This window comes from Palaemon carinicauda, chromosome 17, assembly GCF_036898095.1.
Source record: "Palaemon carinicauda isolate YSFRI2023 chromosome 17, ASM3689809v2, whole genome shotgun sequence".
Classification (NCBI taxonomy): Eukaryota; Metazoa; Arthropoda; class Malacostraca; order Decapoda; family Palaemonidae; genus Palaemon; species Palaemon carinicauda.
This window is the reverse complement of record NC_090741.1, coordinates 38,387,228-38,409,612: the sequence shown is the minus strand read 5'-3', so window position 1 is coordinate 38,409,612 and position 22,385 is coordinate 38,387,228. Positions and strand designations below refer to the sequence as shown.

Genomic DNA, 22,385 nt, shown 5'->3' with positions numbered 1-22,385 from the left:
TTTAGGGTCTACGGGAGCAGGTGCGGCAACAGACGGGGTTAGCGACTGAGGCGGTACCGCTTTCCATCCCTGAAAGCCTTGTTTATGCATGACATAATTGTACAGCAAAACATCAAAGGCTCGAAACCAGTTGTGAAGTTGACCTGTAAAAAACTTGGAGCGTCTCCTGGCCAGGCGCCAGGGAGAGTCTACGAGATTTGAGAAGTCTATCTGGGCAGAGGCATGAACTCCCAAGCCGAGAACTTCTCTCGTGTCATATCAGACTCTCGCTCTATAAGCCAGTTTAAAAGAAGGGAAAGCAAAGGCTGTATCCCCCAAACTCCTCCTGGTGATAAACCAGTCGCCTAGCAAACGTAAAGCTCTCTAGGAGAGCGAGAGAGCACTAGCTTATAAACAACGGCTTCGAAGTAGCTAGGCCTAGTGTAAGCTCTGACGTTTAGGCGAACGAGGAGCAGCAGTTACAAAAAGATCCGGACAAAGATCCTTAAAAAAAATCATCATGATTTAATTAAAGTCCATAGAGGGTTAAGCAGCTTTAGTCTCCTCTCCGTCTGACAGAGTCCTCAAGGGAATATCAGTAGGAGGGGAAACAGCAACTTCCTCATCTACAGGAACCTTGTCCGATAAAAGCTGAGTCTCAAGCAAGGGAGAGACCTACCGTGGTGGCAATGTTTTACAAGCAGAGTCCACACGCACTGGTGCATTAGTAGCGGACCAGGACGCAACGTCATGTAACTGCTTGACAGTCTGTGAACTGTCAACAACTGAACTGTCAACCACAACAGGTGCGTGAGGACGCACAGCGTCCACTCGAGACTGCTTTGACTGCCTAGACTGAGCAGTCAAAACAACTCTAGAATGCGGAGGTTGACGCACAGCGTCAAAACAAGTCAACTCCGATTGTTAGCGAACGTCCTGAACGTCAACAGGAGCATCAGCAAGTGGCCTAACGTCCAAATGTGGCTGAAAATCCACACGAGACCGCATCGAGTGTGGTTCTAAACAACCTGACTGACGTGACTTAGCTACGCCAACGTCAACAGGAAGCACAAAGGAACGTTAGGTTGGCTGAAAGCCAGGATATCGATGAGATAAACGGCTAGACTCAACGGACTAATCGGCAGAATAGTCTTCCATAAGGGAGGCAAGCATATTCTGCATGTCTTGCCGTACAACCCATTAAGGATCAACGGAAATGGTTGTGGTAAGAGACGAGGGTAACGTCTGTGACCGCAACACTTTGCCAACAAAAAAGACTCTCGGAGTCTGTGTTACGCTTTTGTTAGGCGGCGAGCAGTTTTCCGATGACTGCATAGGGTCAGAGCTGTCCTAATGGCTGTAACCAGGACGCTGGACCTGTCCTGAAAGGACTGACTTTCGCTTAAGGGCTTCGAAACCTTGTTACAGGTTTCTTATGCGAAAAGCCTTCGGATGACGAGGAGAAAAAACGTCTCTCTCGCCTTATGGTAGGGGAGATCTTGGTAAGATACACCCGATACCATAGAGGGAAACGTCTGTTCGTTGATCAAGGCCTCTCGAACCCATAAGTCGTTCGACATTACTTCTCCCCTGTTTGGGAGCTTGCAAGAGGTCCCGGACTAGGTGAACGACAGGCACGAACAGACGAACCCTCGGACGCAACACTGTAACACTTTGCGCAATATCACTTTATCACTTCGATTTTCTGTTTTGCACTTATTTCACTGAAATCGAAACTTTTACTGATTTCTACCTGAAGCACGCAATTCTACCCTTATCAAAAGGTAGCAATTGCGAAATCAGTCGTATAATGCAAGCTCATTAATACCAGCAAAAAACAGAAAACATATTTTAAGATAAAAATTTCAGTGGCTGGGGAAGAGACTAAACACTAGTTCCTTCAAAACTACGTTTTCAATCTCTAACCGCACATAGCCTGGGGACGAGAATAAAAACTAAAAACGTTTTATCCTTCCTCCCCGTACCGAGACTAGGGACGAGAGCAACTCGAGAACAACGTTACCCGCTTGAACGGAACGTTTTCTCTCCTCTCTCTCCCTCCGTCTCTATCTCTCTCTCTCTTTCTCTCTTGATTTCGCACCTAAGAGAAGAGCCCAATTACATTTCGTCAAAAAAAAACATGTTATTTGACCAAAGGAAAAAACTGAAAGGTTTTTCAATTAAAAAGTTCCTTTAAAATAGAATTTAAAACATTTAAGCTTAGAAAGAATGAACAAAACGTCAGAATCGATTTACTCTTTCTGCAAAGTGAAACAGTGATACACTCTCTCTCTATCGTAACGATAGAGCGCATGTTGAACGTCCTGAACGTTAACAACTACGTAGCATAAATAAACTAAACGTTAGTTCATCTTTGAAAAAGGTACAAAGACTATTCAAAGAAATTCTTTCATAAAATATTTCATTTAAAAAGTTTTAAACCCTTAGCTCTTTAAAAGCTATTTACGATATAAAGGGCTCAACGTTGATTAACTTCGGTTTCCAAGTTAGGACCGCCTACTCTCAGGAAAGGTCGCATATAAACAAAACATTAAAATTTATTTTTTATGTTTATTATAAATGGAAAGTTAATCGAAGAGGAAAATCTATAATTAATTTATAACGTGATAAGATAATTACTAAAAGCCTAAACACACTTCCGTCTAAGGGAAGGGTCGGCCATTTAAAAGTGAAAGAAAGTCCATACTCTCTTTGTCACCAAAATTAAATCTATCCAAAACGAGTTCAAGATGAAGATAAAACACCTGCACTGCGAAAGCTCAAACCAGAATCTAGTACTTCACCAAATATGATGGGAAAAACTCCAGGTTTCAACAGCGAGTAAAGTACGTCTTGTCGACACGTCGACAGAGAGAAAATTGAGACTTTGTTTACATAGAGCTTGGTATCTGGCTGACAGATGGCGCTGATGGGCACACCCGCAACCTGTATAGCGATTGCTGGCGAGTTTTTTTGTACAGTTTTTGTCTGTCGAGCAACAGAGTTGCAGCTATATATTCACCGGCTAAGTTAAATATTTAAAATTAATACCTGCAGCACAACTTTGTTTCATTAACATTAAGTAATAACATTAACCAGGGAACAACAGTTTAGAATGCATACTTTGTTCCTGTGAGTAGAAAATGTGAAAATTTAAAATGCCATAGTGATATTTTCAATATAAGTACAGTACAGTAGTGTCCCCTTAAACTAAAAGAAAGCGATATTAAGAAAACCTTGCTTAGTTTCCAATGTTATAGATTATCTAGGCTTCTTGGGTACGGCACCAACACTTGCACTTCGCTTGCCAACCATGGTAAGGGACCTCTACATTCGCGAGGGTTAGGTAACAGAGACAGGCGCGAAGTTCTCTTGCTTGAGGGTACACTCAGGCACACTGTTCTATCTTATTTCTCTTCCTCTTGTACTGTGGAAGTTTATATGGTTTATATATGTAAGATTTAATTTAATGATGTTACATTTCTTGAAATATCTCATTTTGACTTTTTATTACTTTTCTTGTAGTTTATTTATTTCCTTGTTTCCTTTCCCGACTGGGCTAATTTTCCCTGTTTGAGCCCTTAGGCTTATAACATCTTGCTTTTCCAACTAGGGTTATAGCCGAGCTTGTAATGATAATAATAATAATCCACAAATGCTTACTGCCCTAGGTGGGTTAACTCATAATCTACCAAAACTCGGTGACCATTACCTACCTACGGTTGACAAACACATTAAGGAACCCACTGTACTGCACTACATTCTTTTCATGTGCTTTCTATCATAGTATTTTAGTTCATACTACTTTTCAGAGGTAATTGTACGGAGTAAGACAACTCACTAAACAAAAGTAAAAAAAAAAAAAGACAAAAAAATTCAAAAACATCACTAATGTTTACAAAATTCTAGATGTAAATAACACTCTTTCTCTCTCTCTTGGTAAAAATCCTATGTTACATGTACGTAAATTAACATGTTTACATAAAATTTTAATCATATTCTTTTAATTCATTTTCTTTCTTTTCGCCATTTTCATCTTATTATTTTCTTATCATTTCCTTTCCATAATTTTTTATTCCTTCTTGCATAATAAACTAATACAGAACAAGCATTTTAGTTTAAATACATAGAGGGAAAAAGACAACATATTTAAGCCTGTCTAAATTACTGTATAAGAAGAAATAAAACTCCATTTAGAAATAAAATTCTAAATGTAATAATATAGACACCAGGCTTTAAAGCAGATACAGTATCATTTTGTTTGTTTCATAAAATGTTTTTCCTCTATCTCTTATTTCTAAATAAAAAAATTTTTTTTTCAAATCTCTTTAAACATAACATAAGATAGGAACAAGAAATACATCGCACCATAATTTCCAGTTAATTACAGTACTGTATTTATCAGTCATCCAAACGAAAAAAAGGGTCGACAGTTGCAAGTATAGGTTGACAGCTGTGAGTAATTTACAACCTAAGGGAACTGTAGTGTAGAAATTAATTTCCTATTCAAGATGATGCATCAAATTAACTCATCAAAACTTGAGATCATTATAATAGAACAAATTTCATATCATCATGTGATGGCAATTTTAAAAAAGGTTAAAAAAAGGTGTACATTTTTTTTAACAAGTAAGGAAGTTACTATTAACCCTGGATAGGTACGGTGGGTCGTTTGCGACCCCGAGCGTCAAAAAAAAACAGGTTTTTCTCACGTGACTCACCCCTGTGACTGAATTTGTGGGTGATCGACCTGCAGGAGGTGTCTCCCCTACACGCTCTAGTAGTGTCCAGATGTGCATTGCTGTAGCTGTACTCCTTCCCCGATTTCTGAGACGCGTCGGGGTCGTTCGCGTCCGAGTTTACCCTTCTGAGGTAGTTTGCATAATTATCAAAGTTATTACGTATTATGAAATTGTCGTAGAATGGTGCAACTTGTATAGGTTATCAGTTGTGGAAAGTCTTGGTGGATTGTTTGGCTACCATGTGCATGTTTTTTTTTTTAGTTAAAATGTCGTTCATCACCACGAGGACCATTTTACCGCGAGTACCCCTTTTTCATTTTTTTTAATTTTTTTGCCAAGTCATTTTTCCGTAAGATATTGCCAAATAGTGTCGTAAAACTTTTGCTTGTTTAGTGTTGGAAAGTGTGTCTAGATGATCTGGCTACCCATGCATGACTTTGTTTTTGTCAGATACGACGTAGTTATTGGTATATTGGGTATTTAACTGCGGTTACCAATTTCTGTTTTTTTTTCAATATTTGTAAAAATTACTACGTAGTAAGGAATTACCGTATATTATTCATTTTTTTTTCATGTTTGTGTTAGAAAGTGTGCCTTGATGGTTGGGCTAACACGTGCATGTCTTTTTTTTTATCTGAGATGTCGTATATTAGAATGTCGGGCATTTTACCGCGAGTGTCCCTTTTTAATTTTTTTTAATTTTTTTGCCAAGTCATTTTTCCGTAAGATATTGCGAAATAGTGTCGTAAAACTTTTGCTTTTTTAATGTTGGAAAGTGTGTCTAGATGATCTGGCTACCCATGCGTGATTTTGTTTTTGTCAGATACGACGTAGTTATTGGTATATTGGGTATTTAACTGCGGTTGCCAATTTCTGTTTTTTTTTCAATATTTGTAAAAATTTACTACGTAGTAAGGAATTGCCGTATATTATTGATTTTTTTTTCATGTTTATGTGTTAGAAAGTGTGCCTTGATGGTTGGGCTAACACGTGCATGTCTTTTTTTTTATCTGAGATGCCGTATATTAGAATGTTGGGCATTTTTCCGCGAGTGCCCCTTTTTATTTGTTTTGCATTTTTTTGCTTAGTCATGTTACCGTAAGGAATTGGCAAGTAATGTCGCAAAACTTATATTTTTATAGTGTTGGAAAGTGTTTCTAGATGATCTGGCTACCCATGCCTATTTTTTTTTTAGCCAGATATGGCGTATATATAAGTATGTGTTCGATTTTCCTGTGATTGCCATTTTTTCCCATTTCTTTCAAAATTACTACGTACTAAGGAACTATCACAGAGTAATATTTCATTTATATGTTTATTTGTCGGAAAATATGCCTTGATGGTTTGCCTAGCACGTGGCTGAAATTTTTTTTTTCTGAAATGCCGTATATTAGAATGGCCATTTTTCCACGAGTGCCCCTTTTTATTTGTTTTGCATTTTTTTGCTTAGTCATGTTACCGTAAGGAATTGGCAAGTAGTGTCGCAAAACTTATATTTTTATAGTGTTGGAAAGTGTTTCTAGATGATCTGGCTACCCATGCCTATCTTTTTTTTAGCCAGATATGGCGTATATATAGGTATGTGTTCGATTTTCCGGTGATTGCCATTTTTTTGTTTTTTCCCAATTCTTTCAAAATTACTACGTACTAAGGAACTATCACAGAGTAATGATTCCTCTAGATGTTTATTTGTCGGAAAATTTTGTTTACTTTTTTTTTGATTGAATATCATCAAATTTTTTTAGCTAAAATATTGTTTTACATTTTTTTTTTTCGATTTTATTTCCCTTCAAAAAAAATTTTTTGGGTCAGAATTTTAATTTTATAGTCGTAAAATAATCGACAATTATCCAGCAACCCACCATACAATTTTTATGCATATCCAATAATAATTAGATTAGTAAATAACACCTTGAAATTGACATACCCTTCCTACATTTCAAGTGGCAGATTAGGGAGTCTGAGTCAGTGTGGTTGGCGGCCATTTTGTGGACATATCCGAAGCGTAAGCTGCCCTATCTATATATATTCTTGTTCCCTATAGAATTTGTGATATTTTTGTATATTTTTACCTGCATAAATATCATATTATATATTAAATATATGTATTTTTTTACGAAATTTCCAAGTACTCAAAAAATTACCTTTAGATATGGCCCCTGATATAAATGTAATTTACAAAATAATGAAGATTTTTTTACATATTTCTATTTTAGGATAACATATGTTTATTCCCTAAAAAAATTAGCCACTTCCTATTTCATTTGGGTACCCAAAAAAATTCATGAAATTTGGACAATTTTTTTTGGCCAAAAAAAGTTACCCTTTTTTTCTCATTTCAGATCTTCACCTCCATGGGTCTGACTTCATCCAAAATACATCAAGATGTGTCCTAAACATTCAAGAATCAATTCCTAAAAGGATTTGTGTATATATGTATAAACTTTTTTTTTATGAATTTTTATGTCAGGTCTTTTTTTTTTCTACTTAATTTTTTAAAATATTTATAATAAATAGTTTTTCTGCAGATGAGTAGTATTTATCTTTACAGTTGTTTTAAGCATTCATTGAAGTTTTTTTTGGCAAAAGAAAAAAGGAGGTTACTGCAAAAACTGATTTTTCAAGAATTTTTTTTGGCGTCGGGGTCGTTCGCGTCCGAGTATACCCTTAAAGGGGTGTCCGAGGACCGTACCTATCCAGGGTTAATTTCATATAAATTCTAATTATATCATATATAATTAAATTGAGAGAGAGAGAGAGAGAGAGAGAGAGAGAGAGAGAGAGAGAGAGAGAGAGAGAGAGAGAGAGAGAGAGAGAGAGAGAGAGAGAGAGAGAGAATATATTTTCTTTTAACTGTAATGCATATTTATATTTTTCACCAGCATTATACATTACATAATACATATATATAAAATATTACTAAAGCATAATGTATGTATGAACTTCTTTTAATCATTTTTGTTACTGCATTAAAATTACTATACACTGAGTTCATTACTTAACAGTTTCACGAGTTAGCTATTAAGTTGGGCTGTTCTCCTTTGCGGGGTGGGTTTGAAAAAGTCAGCCCACAAGTAATTATCGTGAAACTGCGAATAGGTGATTTTTTATTTAATATGATATAAGATTCTATGTATCGTGAATGACCAAATCCGCAAAGCTCGAACCCCTGGATATCGAGGCCCGCCTGTAATTAGTTAAATTAAATCACAAAATAATGTTAATCTTTCTTGTAGCGGAGGTCTCAACAATGCCTAGAGATTTTTTCCTCTTCTAGAGTAGGCACAATCTGGACTGAGAATGGAATCAGGAGTGTGCCATGAAGAGGTTCAAGGGAGCCCTGATCAACAACCACCCTGTATAAATCTGAATACATGTATACCATTATGGGCTACATAGTTGCAAGAGCCTGTGTTTAACTGGAAGGGCCTAGCTATTTAAAAGAAAAAAAAATATGTCATTTAGAGAGCACACACATTAAAAATAAAAAGTAATACCAACGACCTTTTGTGGTCAATACATAATACTCAACTTACAGTACTTTAAAAATATAACAAATAGAGCAATATAACATTACCTGGGACGGAGATTAAGAAGTTGGCATGCTCCTCCAGGGGCTCGTGATACTTTCTGACGACGTGATTCAGACCAAGATCCAATTCATAAAATGTGAGAGTCTGCTGTGTTCGATGGACGGCTTCTCCAGTAGGGTCTGTATCTGCTTCCTATAACATAAATATAAAGATAAAATCTTTGTACATACAAAAGACATTACTTAATCAATCTTTAAATTAAATCTCATTTTGAAAGTAATCTATATTTTTCTTAACTATAAAAACCATTGACCTTTAAGTATGCCTTCAGCAAAACTGGAAATGGCCGTTAAACTCTTAATAACGTAAACAATGGTTGTCTGTTGGGTGTGAGATAGCCCCATCCACCCATCAGGTATAGCAAACCTCATTTTGACCTTCAACTCAATCTAAAAGTCTCAGATTTGTATAGTTATTTAAAAATTTGCAATTTGTTCCTACATTTAATACAAATATTCAGTTTAAAGGACCCTCTTGAATAGCAGAGGCAAAGGACAATGTCAATTCCCTAAAGACTGACCATATATACTTGTGCACACGATCAGTGGCCAAACCCCTCTCCACCCAAGCTAGGACCAGGGAGGGCCTGGCAATGGCTACTAATGACTCAGCAGGTAGATCTAAACGCTCCCCCAAAACCCCCAAGCTTGAGTAGGACTCTAATCCCAGTCTGGCAGATCCCCATGCAAACGTTTCCAACGGGCTACTTCAACCCTTGATAGGAGGCTTATCCTTGGGAAGAAGTAAATCCCTGTAACTAATCTGGTTGGTTAACTAGCCCGGGAAACGTCAATGTACATTGGTCATTTAGAAGAGCGAAAGTCAAGACTCCTGTCAATCTCCTAACTACCTGAGTATGAAGATGATGCAGGTGTTAGGCTAGGTTCCTTCAAGAAACTGGTAGGCAGTCACTAAATAATCTATATCCCTCATTTGTTATTTGGTTTTCGTAAAGGCCTTCGAGCATGTGATGCCCTTCCTACAATTACCAATGCTGTACAGAAATCAAATTGGTTGTGGTCAGGAAGTTTGTATGATTGGCCTTGATTTTAGTGCTACCTTTGACTGTGTTAATCAAGAGGCCCATGTCTTCAAACCCAAACAATTGGAAGTGGGAGGGTCTTTTCTTAGCATCATTATTCAATTTTCAAGAAATAGATTCCAAAGAGTTACTGTAATGTAGATGGGCACCATAACATGTGTAGAGATGTGATATCTGGGGTTCCTCAAGGTAGTTCTAGGCTCATTACTTTTCATCTATGTACACATGTGATTTAGCCTAGAAAACAAGCTCATTGCATATGCAGATGATAGTACTGTCTTTGCCTCAATTCCACCTCCTGAATGTAGATCTGGGGTTGTTGAATACTTTGGAGACCTTGCGCTTAAACGAGAAAGGCAACATAGTCAAAGACCGTACATGTGGAGACCTTGTATATACTGTATATGTGAGAAAGCCAGCACTGTCAGAAACTGTGTGCCTGGAGATATTGCTGATATGTATGAAAGACTGTAAGTATAGAATCCTGATGCAGATAAACGCAGTCCTTCCATGAATGTGTGAGAATGGAAGCAGGTAAAAGACTGCATAACATATAGAGCCAGAGTGCATAAAATCAGTAAAGTAGAGACCATGCAAGTGAAAATTCGGTATGTGCAGAATTCTAATGTGGGTATGCATCTAGTCCTTGCAGGTGTTCAAATAAAGGTCACTATGGTTAAACACTGTAAGCAAAGCCTGTGAGTTTGAAAGGTAGGAAGTTCAAAACCAATACATGTGGAAACATTATGCGTCCCGTGCATATGTGTAGATTACTTGTGTACATGGATTCTCATAGCAACTGCCTTCGGACCAACACAAGCATGAGCAGTGCATACCAATGCTTCCTCCGGTTAAGGCAAGACTCTCAGCATGAGCCTATCCCCTCTTTCTCCCCAAAGAGAGAGAGTCATAGTAAAGGAAGGGAAAAGAAAGGCGAAGCCATTTCATCCTGACTGGCACTATCCCTCTGGAGTAATCAGTAGGAGTTACATGTATGGAACTCCTATTGATCGGACTTCCTGGACTTTTTGACAATGTATTTTAATCGTCCTTCTTCAGGAGTCACACCAAATACTCAATGAAGATGATGCAGGTGAAAAGGGAGAGCAGGAGATTTGTCTTTTCTAGAGTCGTGCAAGCCAATGACAATACTTCCTTGGTGCCTTCCAAGATCAGTAGACAATAAAGAAAAAAAAGAAGGACGGTGGTACTTCTCTACACAATTGGCAGAAGTGGAACTCTTCTTCCAACGGAGCACCAGCAACATCCAAGGAAAACAAACTTCCTTAGGTTAACGTTGTTGTCATTCCTGTGCGGCCATATACACAAGGGGTACAACAGCTACAGACATGCTGCTCGAAAGAAACAAGTATGTTGGATAACAGTAAGCAGCATAGAAAACTAACACAATTACTTTTATACGTAAACACTACATACTCTGGATTTCTTCCATTAATATCCCTTGAACACAATTGTCTGCAAGACCATAAATCAAATCTGAAAGTAGAGCAACAGAATAAAACAGCCAGATGAGGATACCTAGAAGTACGTCTGTACTCTCTAGCAGCCAAAGTCAAAGTAAAAGTTAGCTACCTGGTGGGTGGTTGGGGCCTACCCGCTACATACTACAGTACTACTGTACTACTTTGTTAAAAATTCAAATGGCTATTACAGTTTCACTGAAAGTCATAATCATATTAATAGTTGAAAGTTTGTATGACATACAGTATACAGTAGAAACAATTCTTACTTTATATTCATAACCACATAGCCAATAATTAACCATTCACTTCCATAAAGAGAAAAATAACGAGAGCAATCAGAGATTTCAGACCTCCACTAATGAATATTGCCAACATTTTACTCAAGTTTACAGACAAAACCCTTCTTTTTTTCCATATGCTAACTGTGCATGAATCTACTATAACATTTTACTATTGTTTACAGACAATACATCCTCTTTTTCATGTGCTGACTCTATATGGTGAAAAGTGCAATGTTGATCCAGAATCATTATTTTGATCTGTTTCACCTCCAAAATTTCAATATACATCCATTGATAAAATTTGGCGAAAATAGAATTTCGTCAAAACCCATCAATTTATTTTAGTGTAATCTTTAAAATCGTGAAAAATGCAAATGTGGATCTAGAATCCAGATCCAGAACTGGATCATCTCCAAAAGTTAATGGAGTTGTCCATGGCCTATCTGTGGGGGAAACTTCGTCAAAATACATCATTTGTTTTAATGTTATCTTTACAATGGCAATAAATGCAAATCCGGATCCAAATTATCGCCAAAATTTAATGGGGTCATCCAAGACCTAAAATCCATCAGTGGTGAAAATTTTGTCAAAATCCGTCGAACAATGTTGATGTAATCTTGTCCACAGACAGACAGACACCCAAATAAATAAATAAACCAACTTGATTTTATAATCTCCTTGGAGGAGGTAATAAGAGGCTCTGGATAGGTCGCGACAGTAGGTCTGTACGCATATCAGCCAAAGACTAAAGTGGAATACCTTTGCCAAGAAAGTGGACGGGGATACTCCCCCAAGACCTGTCTTTAATTACCTCATTAACAAATTAAACTGCCATTCCAGCTCCACTGAGGGACAAAAGGTTTGTATAAGCATAAGAACAACTATCCATACCAATAGCAATGTTTCTTTTCTTGAGTATTTTCACCATCCTCCTGATTCTGAACATGTAATTCATGGATGTGATTCTTATTAATGTTCTATCTAGCTAGTTTTAACCACAAATTATTATCACACAAATTAATAAAAATGGTCCATTACCTCATAGTCAATTTCCAGGCAAGCAAACAGTGGGTTTTCAAACCCGACGTCAACTCCAACAGTGTGATACACCAAAGTATTACTCTTGTGGGCCTCTAGTGGGGATGAAATTGTTAGACGAGCAGCAGCATCTCTGTTCAAGATGTAGACAAGCTTTTGTTTTTCCACAGCACCTGAAATTCAATGCAATACTAACTTGCAGAAATAAAATGATTAACGTACTTAAGCCCTCCTGTATCCACAACCATTGATGGCTTCAAAAGGGCACAGATCAGGTTCAAGTTGGTTATCCAAAAGTGTCTATACAGTAGTAGACTATGCAAACATATACTAAATTGAAACAAATGCATAGAATCCAAATAAACAATTTTTATCATTCAATTATGAATTATAGTATAAACAAAACACAATTGTATCAATCAAAACATCAGAAAATTAAGAATCCAATCGTTGCTCCATACTAGACACACTGTACTCATGTTCCCAATTCCTCCATTCAATGTGGGTATGCACTAGCACTGCCATGCAATCAAAAGTGGGCTGTTAATGACAAGTAGAAAGGTTAACCTTAAACCTTAACAACAAATTTTGGAATATGGCTGTTAGCCATACCTCTCAACCCACCAATGGTCATGTTAAGAATTAGCCAACATTTTTTTATGTGAGCACCTTAGGATTTGTAACAACACAACAAATGACAATCTTCATAAATAAAGAAATACCTCAATGACAGAACACTACTTTGCTTGAAGCTCTTACCAATCTAACAAAAAAAGAATTGTACTTTCCCTATAATTGTTTACACATCTAAAAATTAAAAAATTTCTTATATGATTTAAAACCAAAAACAGAAAGCTACAAACCAACAAAAACAAATATGCAAAATAGCTGACTAAGGTAAAAGAAACTGAAAAGTAGAAAATAAAATATAAATAACAAATAGCTAATATACAACAATTAGCCAAACGATAATTTGAAATGAATGACATAACCAACAATAATTATAAAATCCTCAATCTCTTTCTCCACTCATAAATGCAAAACACTGATCTATAAAAAACTCACCAATCATCACGGCTCTCCCTTTAGGATCAATGGCGAGGTACTGGCCAGGGACAATCCTACGGCATCCGCTCTTCCCAAAAGTTTCCATGTGTATCCTCTCAAACTGATTCTTAGCTTGACTGTACTCCAGGATGGTAATACGGCCAGAGTCGGACCCGACAACAACATAATCTGGAAGGGAAGTTTTTTCTTCAATTGACTGATTTACATAATTTGCACCATAAAGTTCAAGTTAATAAGTGTTGGGAAGCAAGAGGAAACAAAAGCAAGAATAAAGGTCAAGTAGAAGGCTGAAAAGCAGGTCCAGGTAGAGGCTGAAAAAATTATGCAAATATCCATAGAAATGTTTACATGGCAAGGAGGCACACTGATGACGCTACCTCCAACAAAAAAAATTTTCACTAACAAGATAAAATTGCAGAAAGTGCAATACTGCACCCACAGCAGATAATTTCTTTACATTTCTATATAACGTAAGATCTGTTACTGACAAGTAGTTTTATATCTTTGAATGGCTATCTATCATGAAATTATTATGCAATCACATAGTCACTTCACAATTATCCTTATTATTAGCTAAGCTACAACCCTAGTTGGAAAAGCAAGATGCTATAAGCCCATGGGCTCCAACAAGGAAAACTAGCCCAGTGAAGAAAGGAAATAACTCTCTCTCTCTAGGGAGAGAGAGAAGGATTGAAACTAGTAGATGAGAATGACTATGAATGGGAGGTAAATCAGTTGTTGTTGGCAGATGGTACTACACTGGTTGCAGATGAGGAAGAGAAGCTTGGCCGATTAGTGACAGAATTTGGAAGGGTGTGTGAGACGGAAGTTAAGAGTTAATGTGGGTAAGAGTAAGGTTATGAGATATACAGGAAGGGAAGGTGGTGCGAGGTTGAATGTCATGTTGAATGGAGTTACTTGAGGAGGTGGATCAGTTTAAGTACTTGGGGTCTATTGTTGCAGCAAATGGTGGAGTGGATGCAGATGTACGTCAGAGAGTGAATGAAGGATGCAAAGTGTTGGGGGCAGTTAAGGGAGCAGTAAAAAATAGAGGGTTGGGCATGAATATAAAGAGAGTTCTGTATGAAGTGATTGTACCAACTGTGATGTAAGGATCGGAGCTGTGGGGAATTAAAGTGACAGAGAGACAGAAATTGAATGTGTTTGACATGAAGTGTCTAAGGAGTATGGCTGGTGTATCTCGAGTAGATAGGGTTAGGAACGAAGTAGTGAGGGTGAGAATGGGTGTAAGAAATGAGTTAGTAGCTAGAGTGGATATGAATGTGTTGAGGTGGTTTGGCCATGTTGAGAGAATGGAAAATGGCTGTCTGCTAAAGAAGGTGATGAATGCAAGAGTTGATGGGAGAAGTACAAGAGGAAGACCAAGGTTTGGGTGGATGGATGGAAGAGAAGAAAGCTCTGGGTGATAGAAGGATAGATGTGAGAGAGGCAAGAGACCGTACTAGAAATAGGAATGAATAGTGAGCGATTGTGACGCAGTTCCGGTAGGCCCTGCTGCTTCCTCCGGTGCCTTGGATGACCGCGGAGGTAGCAGCAGTAGGGGATTCAGCATTATGAAGCTTCATCTGTGATGGATAACGGGGGAGGGTGGGCTGTGGCACCCTAGCAGTACCAGCCGAACTCGGTTGAGTCCCTTGTCAGGCTGGGAGGAACGTAGAGAGGAGAGGTCCCCTTTTTTGTTTCATTTGTTTGATGTCGGCTACCCCCAAAATTGGGGGAAGTGCCTTGGTATATGTATGTAAGTACAGTGAACCCTCGTTTATCGCGGTAGATAGGTTCCAGTCGCGGCCGCGATAGGTGAAAATCCGCGAAGTAGTGACACCATATTTACCTATTTATTCAACATGTATATTCAGACTTTTAACACCTTCCCTTGTACGTAGTACTGTTAACAAACTACCCTTTAATGTACAGAACACTTAATGCATGTACTACAGTACCCTAAACTAAAACAGGCACAAATATTAAAGGTGATTTTATATCATGCATTTCCTAAACATGCTAAAAAGCACGATAAAAAATGGCAACCAATGTTTTGTTTACATTTATCTCTGATCATAATGTAGAAACAAACTGGAGGTAGAGCTTTGCTTATTACCCAGACATATTTCCCATACTTTTCCCTTAGAACTACATCACATCTTCCTACTTTAGATATATACATATATATATATATATATATATATATATATATATATATATATATATATATATGTGTGTGTGTGTGTGTGTGTGTATATATATATTTATATGTATACACATATACATACCTACATATATACATAAATACATGCATACATATATATATATATTACTGTATATATATGGGTTATGGAAAAAATCCGCGAAGTGGTGAATCCGCGATGGTCGAACCGCGAAGTAGCGAGGGTTCACTGTAAAAACAGTAACAACATCAAAACAGATATTTCATATATAAACTATAAAAAGACTTATGTCACCTGTTCAACATAAAAACATTTGCTGCAACTTTGAACTTTTGAAGTTGTACCAATTCAACTACCCAATTAGGAAGATCATTCCACAACTTGGTTACAGCTGGAATAAAAACTTCTAAAATACTGTGTAATATTGAACATCATAATGGAAAAGGCCTGACTATTAGAATTAACTACATGTCTAGTACTGTATTAGGAACAGGATGGAACTGTCCGGGAAGATCTGAATGTAAAGGATGATCAAAATTATGAAAAATCTTGTGCAACATACATAATGAACTAATGGAACAACGGTGCCAGATACTAATATCTAGATCAGGAATAAGAAATTTAATAGACCGTAAGTTCTATTTAAGATGAGAATCACCAGCTGAAGATGAGATAGGAGAATAATACTCGAAACAAGGTAGAACGAAAGAATTAAAACACTTCAGAATAAATTGATCACCGAAAATCTTAAAAGACTTTCTCAATAAGCCAATTTTTGGTGCAATTAAAGAAGACACAGACCTAATGTGTTTCTCAAAAGTAAATTTGCTGTCGAGAATCACACCTCAAATTTTAAGAGAGTCACACAGAATTAAAGAAACATTATCAATGATGAGATCTGGATGTTGAGGAGCCACTGTCCTTGATCTACTTACAATCATACTTTGAGTTTGGTACGATTCAACTTCATGCCTCATAATTTGCACCATGCACTAATTTTAGCTAGATCTCTATTAAGGGATTTAGCAACCTCATATCTACATTCAGGAGGGAATTAATACAAAGAGTGTAGAATTATCTGCATATGCAACAAGCTTGTTTTCTAGGCCAAACCACATGACATGAAAAGTAATGGGCCAAGAACACTACCCTGAGGAACACCAGATATCACATTCCTCTATTCACTATGGAGCCCATCAACAACTCTTTGCAATCTATTACTTAAAATTTCAATAATGATGCTAAGAAATGACCTACCCACTCCCAACTGTTTAAATCGGAAAATAAGGGCCTCCTGATTAACACGGTCAAAGGCAGTTAAAATCAAGTCCAATCATACAAAGTTCGTGAACAAAATTAAAGGATTCTATATTGCATTTGAGATTGTAAGAAGGGCATCACATGCTCCAAGGCCTTTACAAAAACCAAATTGGAAACAAGGGAACAGATGATTACCTTCAGCAAACCTATTAAGACGTTTTGCCAAAAGACGTTCAAAAACTTTAGATATGGAAGTTATGGGAATTGAGCAGTAATCAGTTGAACTTGACCTACAACAAACACATTTACATTGTGGAGTAACATTATCCATTCTCCAACAAGTGCTAAAAGCTCCTCTTCTTGCTAACTTACAAAAAAAAAAAAAAAAACAGATGACATTGGAGCTAAGAAATCTGCAATCTTTATAAAAAAAAAACAAAGGAAAAATACCATTTGAGTCTACCTCCATAAGCATCAAGGTCCATCAACAGAGCTTTAATCTCACGAGATCGAAAAGCTAAACTAGTTAGTTTAACCTCAGGAAAACAAGAATGAGGAAGATCAAGTTTCTAATTACTCTGTTTACTGTCAAACACATCAGACAAAAGGGTTGCCTTTTTCTTTGGACAGTGAATGACAGAGCCATCTGGTTCAAGTAAAGGAGGAACTGTTGCATCTACACCAAAGAGTGCAGATTTAAGGATAGTCTACCAATTATGTTCCTGGGTTGTAACAGAAAGGGTTTCTTTTATGGTTAACCCTTTTACCCCCGGGGTTTTTGGAAATTTCCAACCCTTAAGCCCCAGGGGGTTATTTTTTTCCCAGCACCTTTTGCAGTATATTTTATTTAAATTGCTCTAACAGCCTTAATTTTTGTCATAGAGAGGTCAGGTTGGTCTCATTCTCTTGGAAAATGCCTGAATTTTCTCAAAAAATTATCAAAAAATATGAAAAATGATATTTTAATTATAAAATAAATTTTTGAATATACTTACCCGGTGAATATATAATAGCTGCTGCTCCAGCGGCTCGACAGAAAACACACACAAAAACTCGCGAGCGATCGCTATGAAGGTTGCGGGTGTGCCCACCAGCGCCAACTATCGGCCACATACCGCATATACATGTAAACAGACCCAATTTTTCTCATCCCGCTGGGTCTCTATCGGGGAGGAAGGGGGGGCCTTTAATTTATATATTCACCGGGTAAGTATATTCAAAAATTTATTTTATATAGTACAGCGGCATAGCAGACCAATTGTTCAAATTGGTCTAAAAGCACCAAAATTGGCACACATGTAGATTAATATATTCTAAACATTTTTGGATATGGAGGCATTCAAGATTAGCCCTTAGGAAGATATGGCGGCCATTGTTCAAAATGGCCGCCATTTAACATTAGCGTCATTACATAGACTTCATTATGTGTCGTTAGTTTGGTGCTAGATGGGCCAAAATTCCCTTTTTTTACATCAGAATTAACATCAATAAATGTTTAACAGATATTTAGATGAATCTTCTCAAAAATGGCCCCCAAACTGGCCGCCATTTTGTGGAAAAAGTGGACATTTGATGAAGATTTCAATACTCAATGACATAATACCTCTAATAACCAGTACCTGATTTCAGGAACACACTTTAATTGCTCAAGTTGCTTTTTTATTTCAAATTGCTGGCAAAATTGCTAGTCAAAATAATACACAGAGTACGGGAAGTTTACAGTATGGTCAGATTGTAGTTATATAGTCGACCAAAAGCCCAGTCTCTAGGCACAGTACTTGTGTAATCCTGCAGTACATACATGTAATACAATAACGTAGATTTTGCCACACTATGTTAATTATGATTCCGAACTTTTCAAATCTGGTCACCAGAATTATGAATGTCTACAAATCATAATGTTGGTTAGCAAGTTTTCTGTCCCAATCTACTGGCATTCGCCTTCACAGAAACATAGACCAGTGCATTGCAGTGAAGCGTTCTTGCACTTGCAGCGGTTTTTGCAGCCTTTGTTGCATCCGCAAGACACCAGCTCATAGCAGGCCTTGGATGCCTCAGGGAGTGTGGTCCAGAGTGGTGTGTAGAGCCCATCATCACTCCGATGCCAGCCCCAGTCTGTTGGTGGAGGGAGCACGGGCGTTGGTACCAATGCCTGGCCCCAGACATGACCACCCTGAAGGGCAGATCTCTTCACATGCTGCTCCAGAGCAGCGTAGGTTGGCGGGATGTTCTGAACAGAGTTCGTCTTTGCAAAGAGCTGCTTTCTCGCCTTGTTGACGTCCTTGCATTTGCTTGTGCGGTCATACAGGAGTATGACAAACCTCTCGATGACATGCATTGTATCCTCTTGGATGCTTGTGGGTGCATTTGCCAGACTCAGCAGGGCATCAGTGAGTTCTGGCAGCGTGTTCCATGTTGCCCAGGCAGATTTCTTCCCATGTCCGACGAAGGCTGACACAGTATCACACCCTGTGATGGCATGAAACATTGGAAGAGCACATGCCTTCTCTGGACCAAGGGAGGAAGCTATTTCATGGGCTGCAATGTAGCGGTAGTTCTTGCCTGTCCCAAAGGATACCCAGAGTTCGTCTCCAGCTGGTAGTTTCTGGACTACCATCACTGCTAGGACCACGACGTCACTATCTACTGTTCGAACCTGTATCTGGTGGTGACCATGTTGTGCAGCATGTGCTACATGTAGCATCATGCGGGTGTCTGCCTCTTCTTGGTTGCATGGTGCGAGTGAGTTGACATCCTCTTGCTGTGGAACACAGATCACCTGCTCCCCATCAGTGACGACCAGTTCCTTGCCTTCTTCTTGAAAGGACTCTGCAAGCATGGTGGAGAGGTAGCTGAAGAGCTCCACTTTGTTGCTATCAACTCGCAGGAAACTTTGCCAATTTCCTGGTATGACTGCTGAGTCGACAACACGCCGACGTACTCCCTTTCCACGCTGTTCTCTGGTTGATGCCTTCAGGGAATCTGCTCTGTAGCTGTCCCACACAAGGTCAAGACGTGATACATGTTGGAAACGTTGTACAACGTATGGGATGAACACTTGCTGTGCATATTCCTCGAACGTGTTGGCAGTACCCGGCTTCAACATCTGTACGATTACTGCTCCATCGAGGACAACAGCAGTGACAGTAGGAGCTTCAAACTGAGGCTCAGCATGGCCTTCAAGGCACACCAGCAAGTCACTCTTGCTCCATAGGTACAGTCTCCCTCCGTCAGATAAAGCTGGAGGGCATTGCTGATTTTCATGCCTGAAGAACTCTTCTAGATTCCCATCACGGGTCTGGCAGCCGATATATAATCGTGCGAAGAGCGCAACATCATTCTTCAGAGATTTGACCTGTTCTTTTCCTTTGGGTATATTGGGTCCTCTCTTGGTCGCAAACAGTGGTAGCTTGTTCCGGTGGATTGCCACCTAAATGGACTTGGTTCTGTCCACGATGCATTCCTTTGAGAATGCTTCAAACTGGTCTTGGCCAATCTGCTTGGCGTTACGGACTGTTTCTATGACTGCAGGGTCTGCGATCTCCTTTGTGTCGAGCACCAGCAAGTCCTGACTGTCCTCCTCGAAAGGGTTGCCCAGCTCTTCAATGACGGCCACGAGTGAGCGCACATCTCTGGCAAAAGTGTTCTGCACACTTGGTGTCTCTTCGTGGTGACGTGTCTCCTCTTGATCGTGTGGATGCAGATTGAAGTCGTCAAATTCCACAATCACTCTAGCAACCTCCGGTCCGGCAACCATCCAGCGCCTCAGTGCAGTTGGATTGTCTGTGAGGCCGATGGCTCCTCCATCACCCTTGACATACGCGTTGTTCTGCTCATGTCCTGTTCTGGCGCGCTTGGCCTGGACATTGTCAGTACTATCAAATGCTGAGCTGCTTGCGATGCGTCTCTTCTCTGCTCTTCGTAGCATTGTGTTATTGTATTTGAGCATACATGTTTTATGCCACTTGGCCTGGTGGGCAACCATTGTCGCCTCAACACCTTGTCCTTCATCTAGTCTCTGTAACTGAACAGTTCTTGGCAGTTCTCCGAGTTCATCAAATTTGACCAAGTTTGCAGCCATTGTCGTGTATCCACTCCCAGGGTCTCGGCGTTTAGACAGTACTGGGCAGACAAGTGACTCTGTTGTCTCCTCTTGACATACAAGACACAGCTTCCAGTTTGTCTCAGGAGGTGTTGTGGGAGTACGTTGCTCAAAAGTATCGACCAGTTGGAACTTCTTTGCCATGGCTGCAGTCTGGAACAACGCGTCTCTGATGTCAGGTGGTGCTGCTGCTGCCTCACCTGCAAAGACACAAAACACCACCATGTTACCACAAGTTACTACTACAAGCACCATGACTATCAACACTATACTATTACTGCAGCCGCCGTCACTGCCACCAACGCTGCCGCTGCAAAGTAAAATTCATTTTCTTGTGAAATGGTAGCCAAATTATTTGGTAAGCACAGAAGTATGTGTAATTGTACAATACTTATCACCTCTAGCACACTTATCACCTTTAGCATCCACAAAAAGACAAATTATGGTACATATTCAATGACGCTAACGGTAAATAGCGGCCATTTTGAAAAATGGCCGCCAAATGTGCTACGGGGAGAATCTTGAATGCCTCCATATCCAAAATTGTTCAGAATGTATTAATCCACATGTGTGCCAATTTTGGTGCTTTTAGAACAATTTGAACAATTGGTTTCATATTTCTTACTATGCCGCTGGGCTATAATTAAAATATCATCTTTAAATATTCAACTTAGCCGGTGAATATATAATAGCTGATTCACACCCATGGTGGTGGGTAGAGACCAGAGTTAATTAAGTTTACAGCGTATATGCTTAGAGTTTTTGACAGTTATATCATAACAAAACCCAAATATATAAAGGTACCTGGTAAGGAAGTTGACTTAGACGATTACTCTGCCTTATTAGTCTGTCTTCCTCACGAAGCCCAGCGATCCTCTTAGGATGCTGAAAGATTCCCAGGAGCTGAAGTATTAAGGGCTGCAACCCATACAACAGGACCTCATCAAACCCCTAATCTGGGCGCTCTCCAGAAATGACATTTGACCACCCGCCAAATCAACCAGGATGCGAAAGGCTTCTTAGCCTTCCGTACAACCCAAAAAACAATATTAAAAACATTTCAAGAGACAGATTAAAAAGGATATTGGAATTAGGGTAATGTAGTGGTAGAACCCTCACCCACTACTGCACTCGCTGCAACGAATGGACCCAGTGTGTAGCAGTCCTCGTAAAGAGTCTGGACATCTTTTAAGTAAAATGACGCGAACACTGACTTGCTTCTCCAAAAAGTCGCGTCCATAATACTTTGCAGAGATTTATTTTGCTTGAAGGCCACGGAGGTTGCTATAGCTCTAACTTCGTGCGTCTTAACCTTAAGCAAACATCGGTCTTTCTCATTCAAGTGAGAATGAGCTTCTCGTATTAACAGTCTGATAAAATATGACAAAGCATTCTTTGACATAGGCAATGATGGTTTCTTAACTGAGCACCATAATGCCTCAGATTTACCTCGTAATGACTTAGTACAAGCTAAATAGAACTTAAGAGCTCTAACAGGACATAATACTCTTTCCAGTTCGTTGCCTACGATCTCTGATAAGCAAGGAATATCAAAAGATTTAGGCCAAGGACGAGAAGGCAGTTCATTTTTGGCCAGGAAACCAAGTTGA

At 38.9% G+C, this 22,385-nt stretch overlaps 1 protein-coding gene across 1 annotated transcript in view; it reads right to left on the bottom strand.

Annotated features, from left to right (window-relative positions):
- The window catches only part of Sf3b3 (splicing factor 3b subunit 3), a 162,220-nt gene that overhangs the window by 104,806 nt on the left and 35,029 nt on the right, over positions 1-22,385 (bottom strand). The window contains exons 4-6 of the mRNA XM_068390881.1: positions 13,225-13,395; positions 12,160-12,332; positions 8,299-8,446 (exon numbers count right to left, since the gene is read on the bottom strand). Coding sequence (XP_068246982.1) covers positions 8,299-8,446; positions 12,160-12,332; positions 13,225-13,395 — 492 coding nt within the window. The remainder of the gene's footprint in view (positions 1-8,298; positions 8,447-12,159; positions 12,333-13,224; positions 13,396-22,385) is intronic.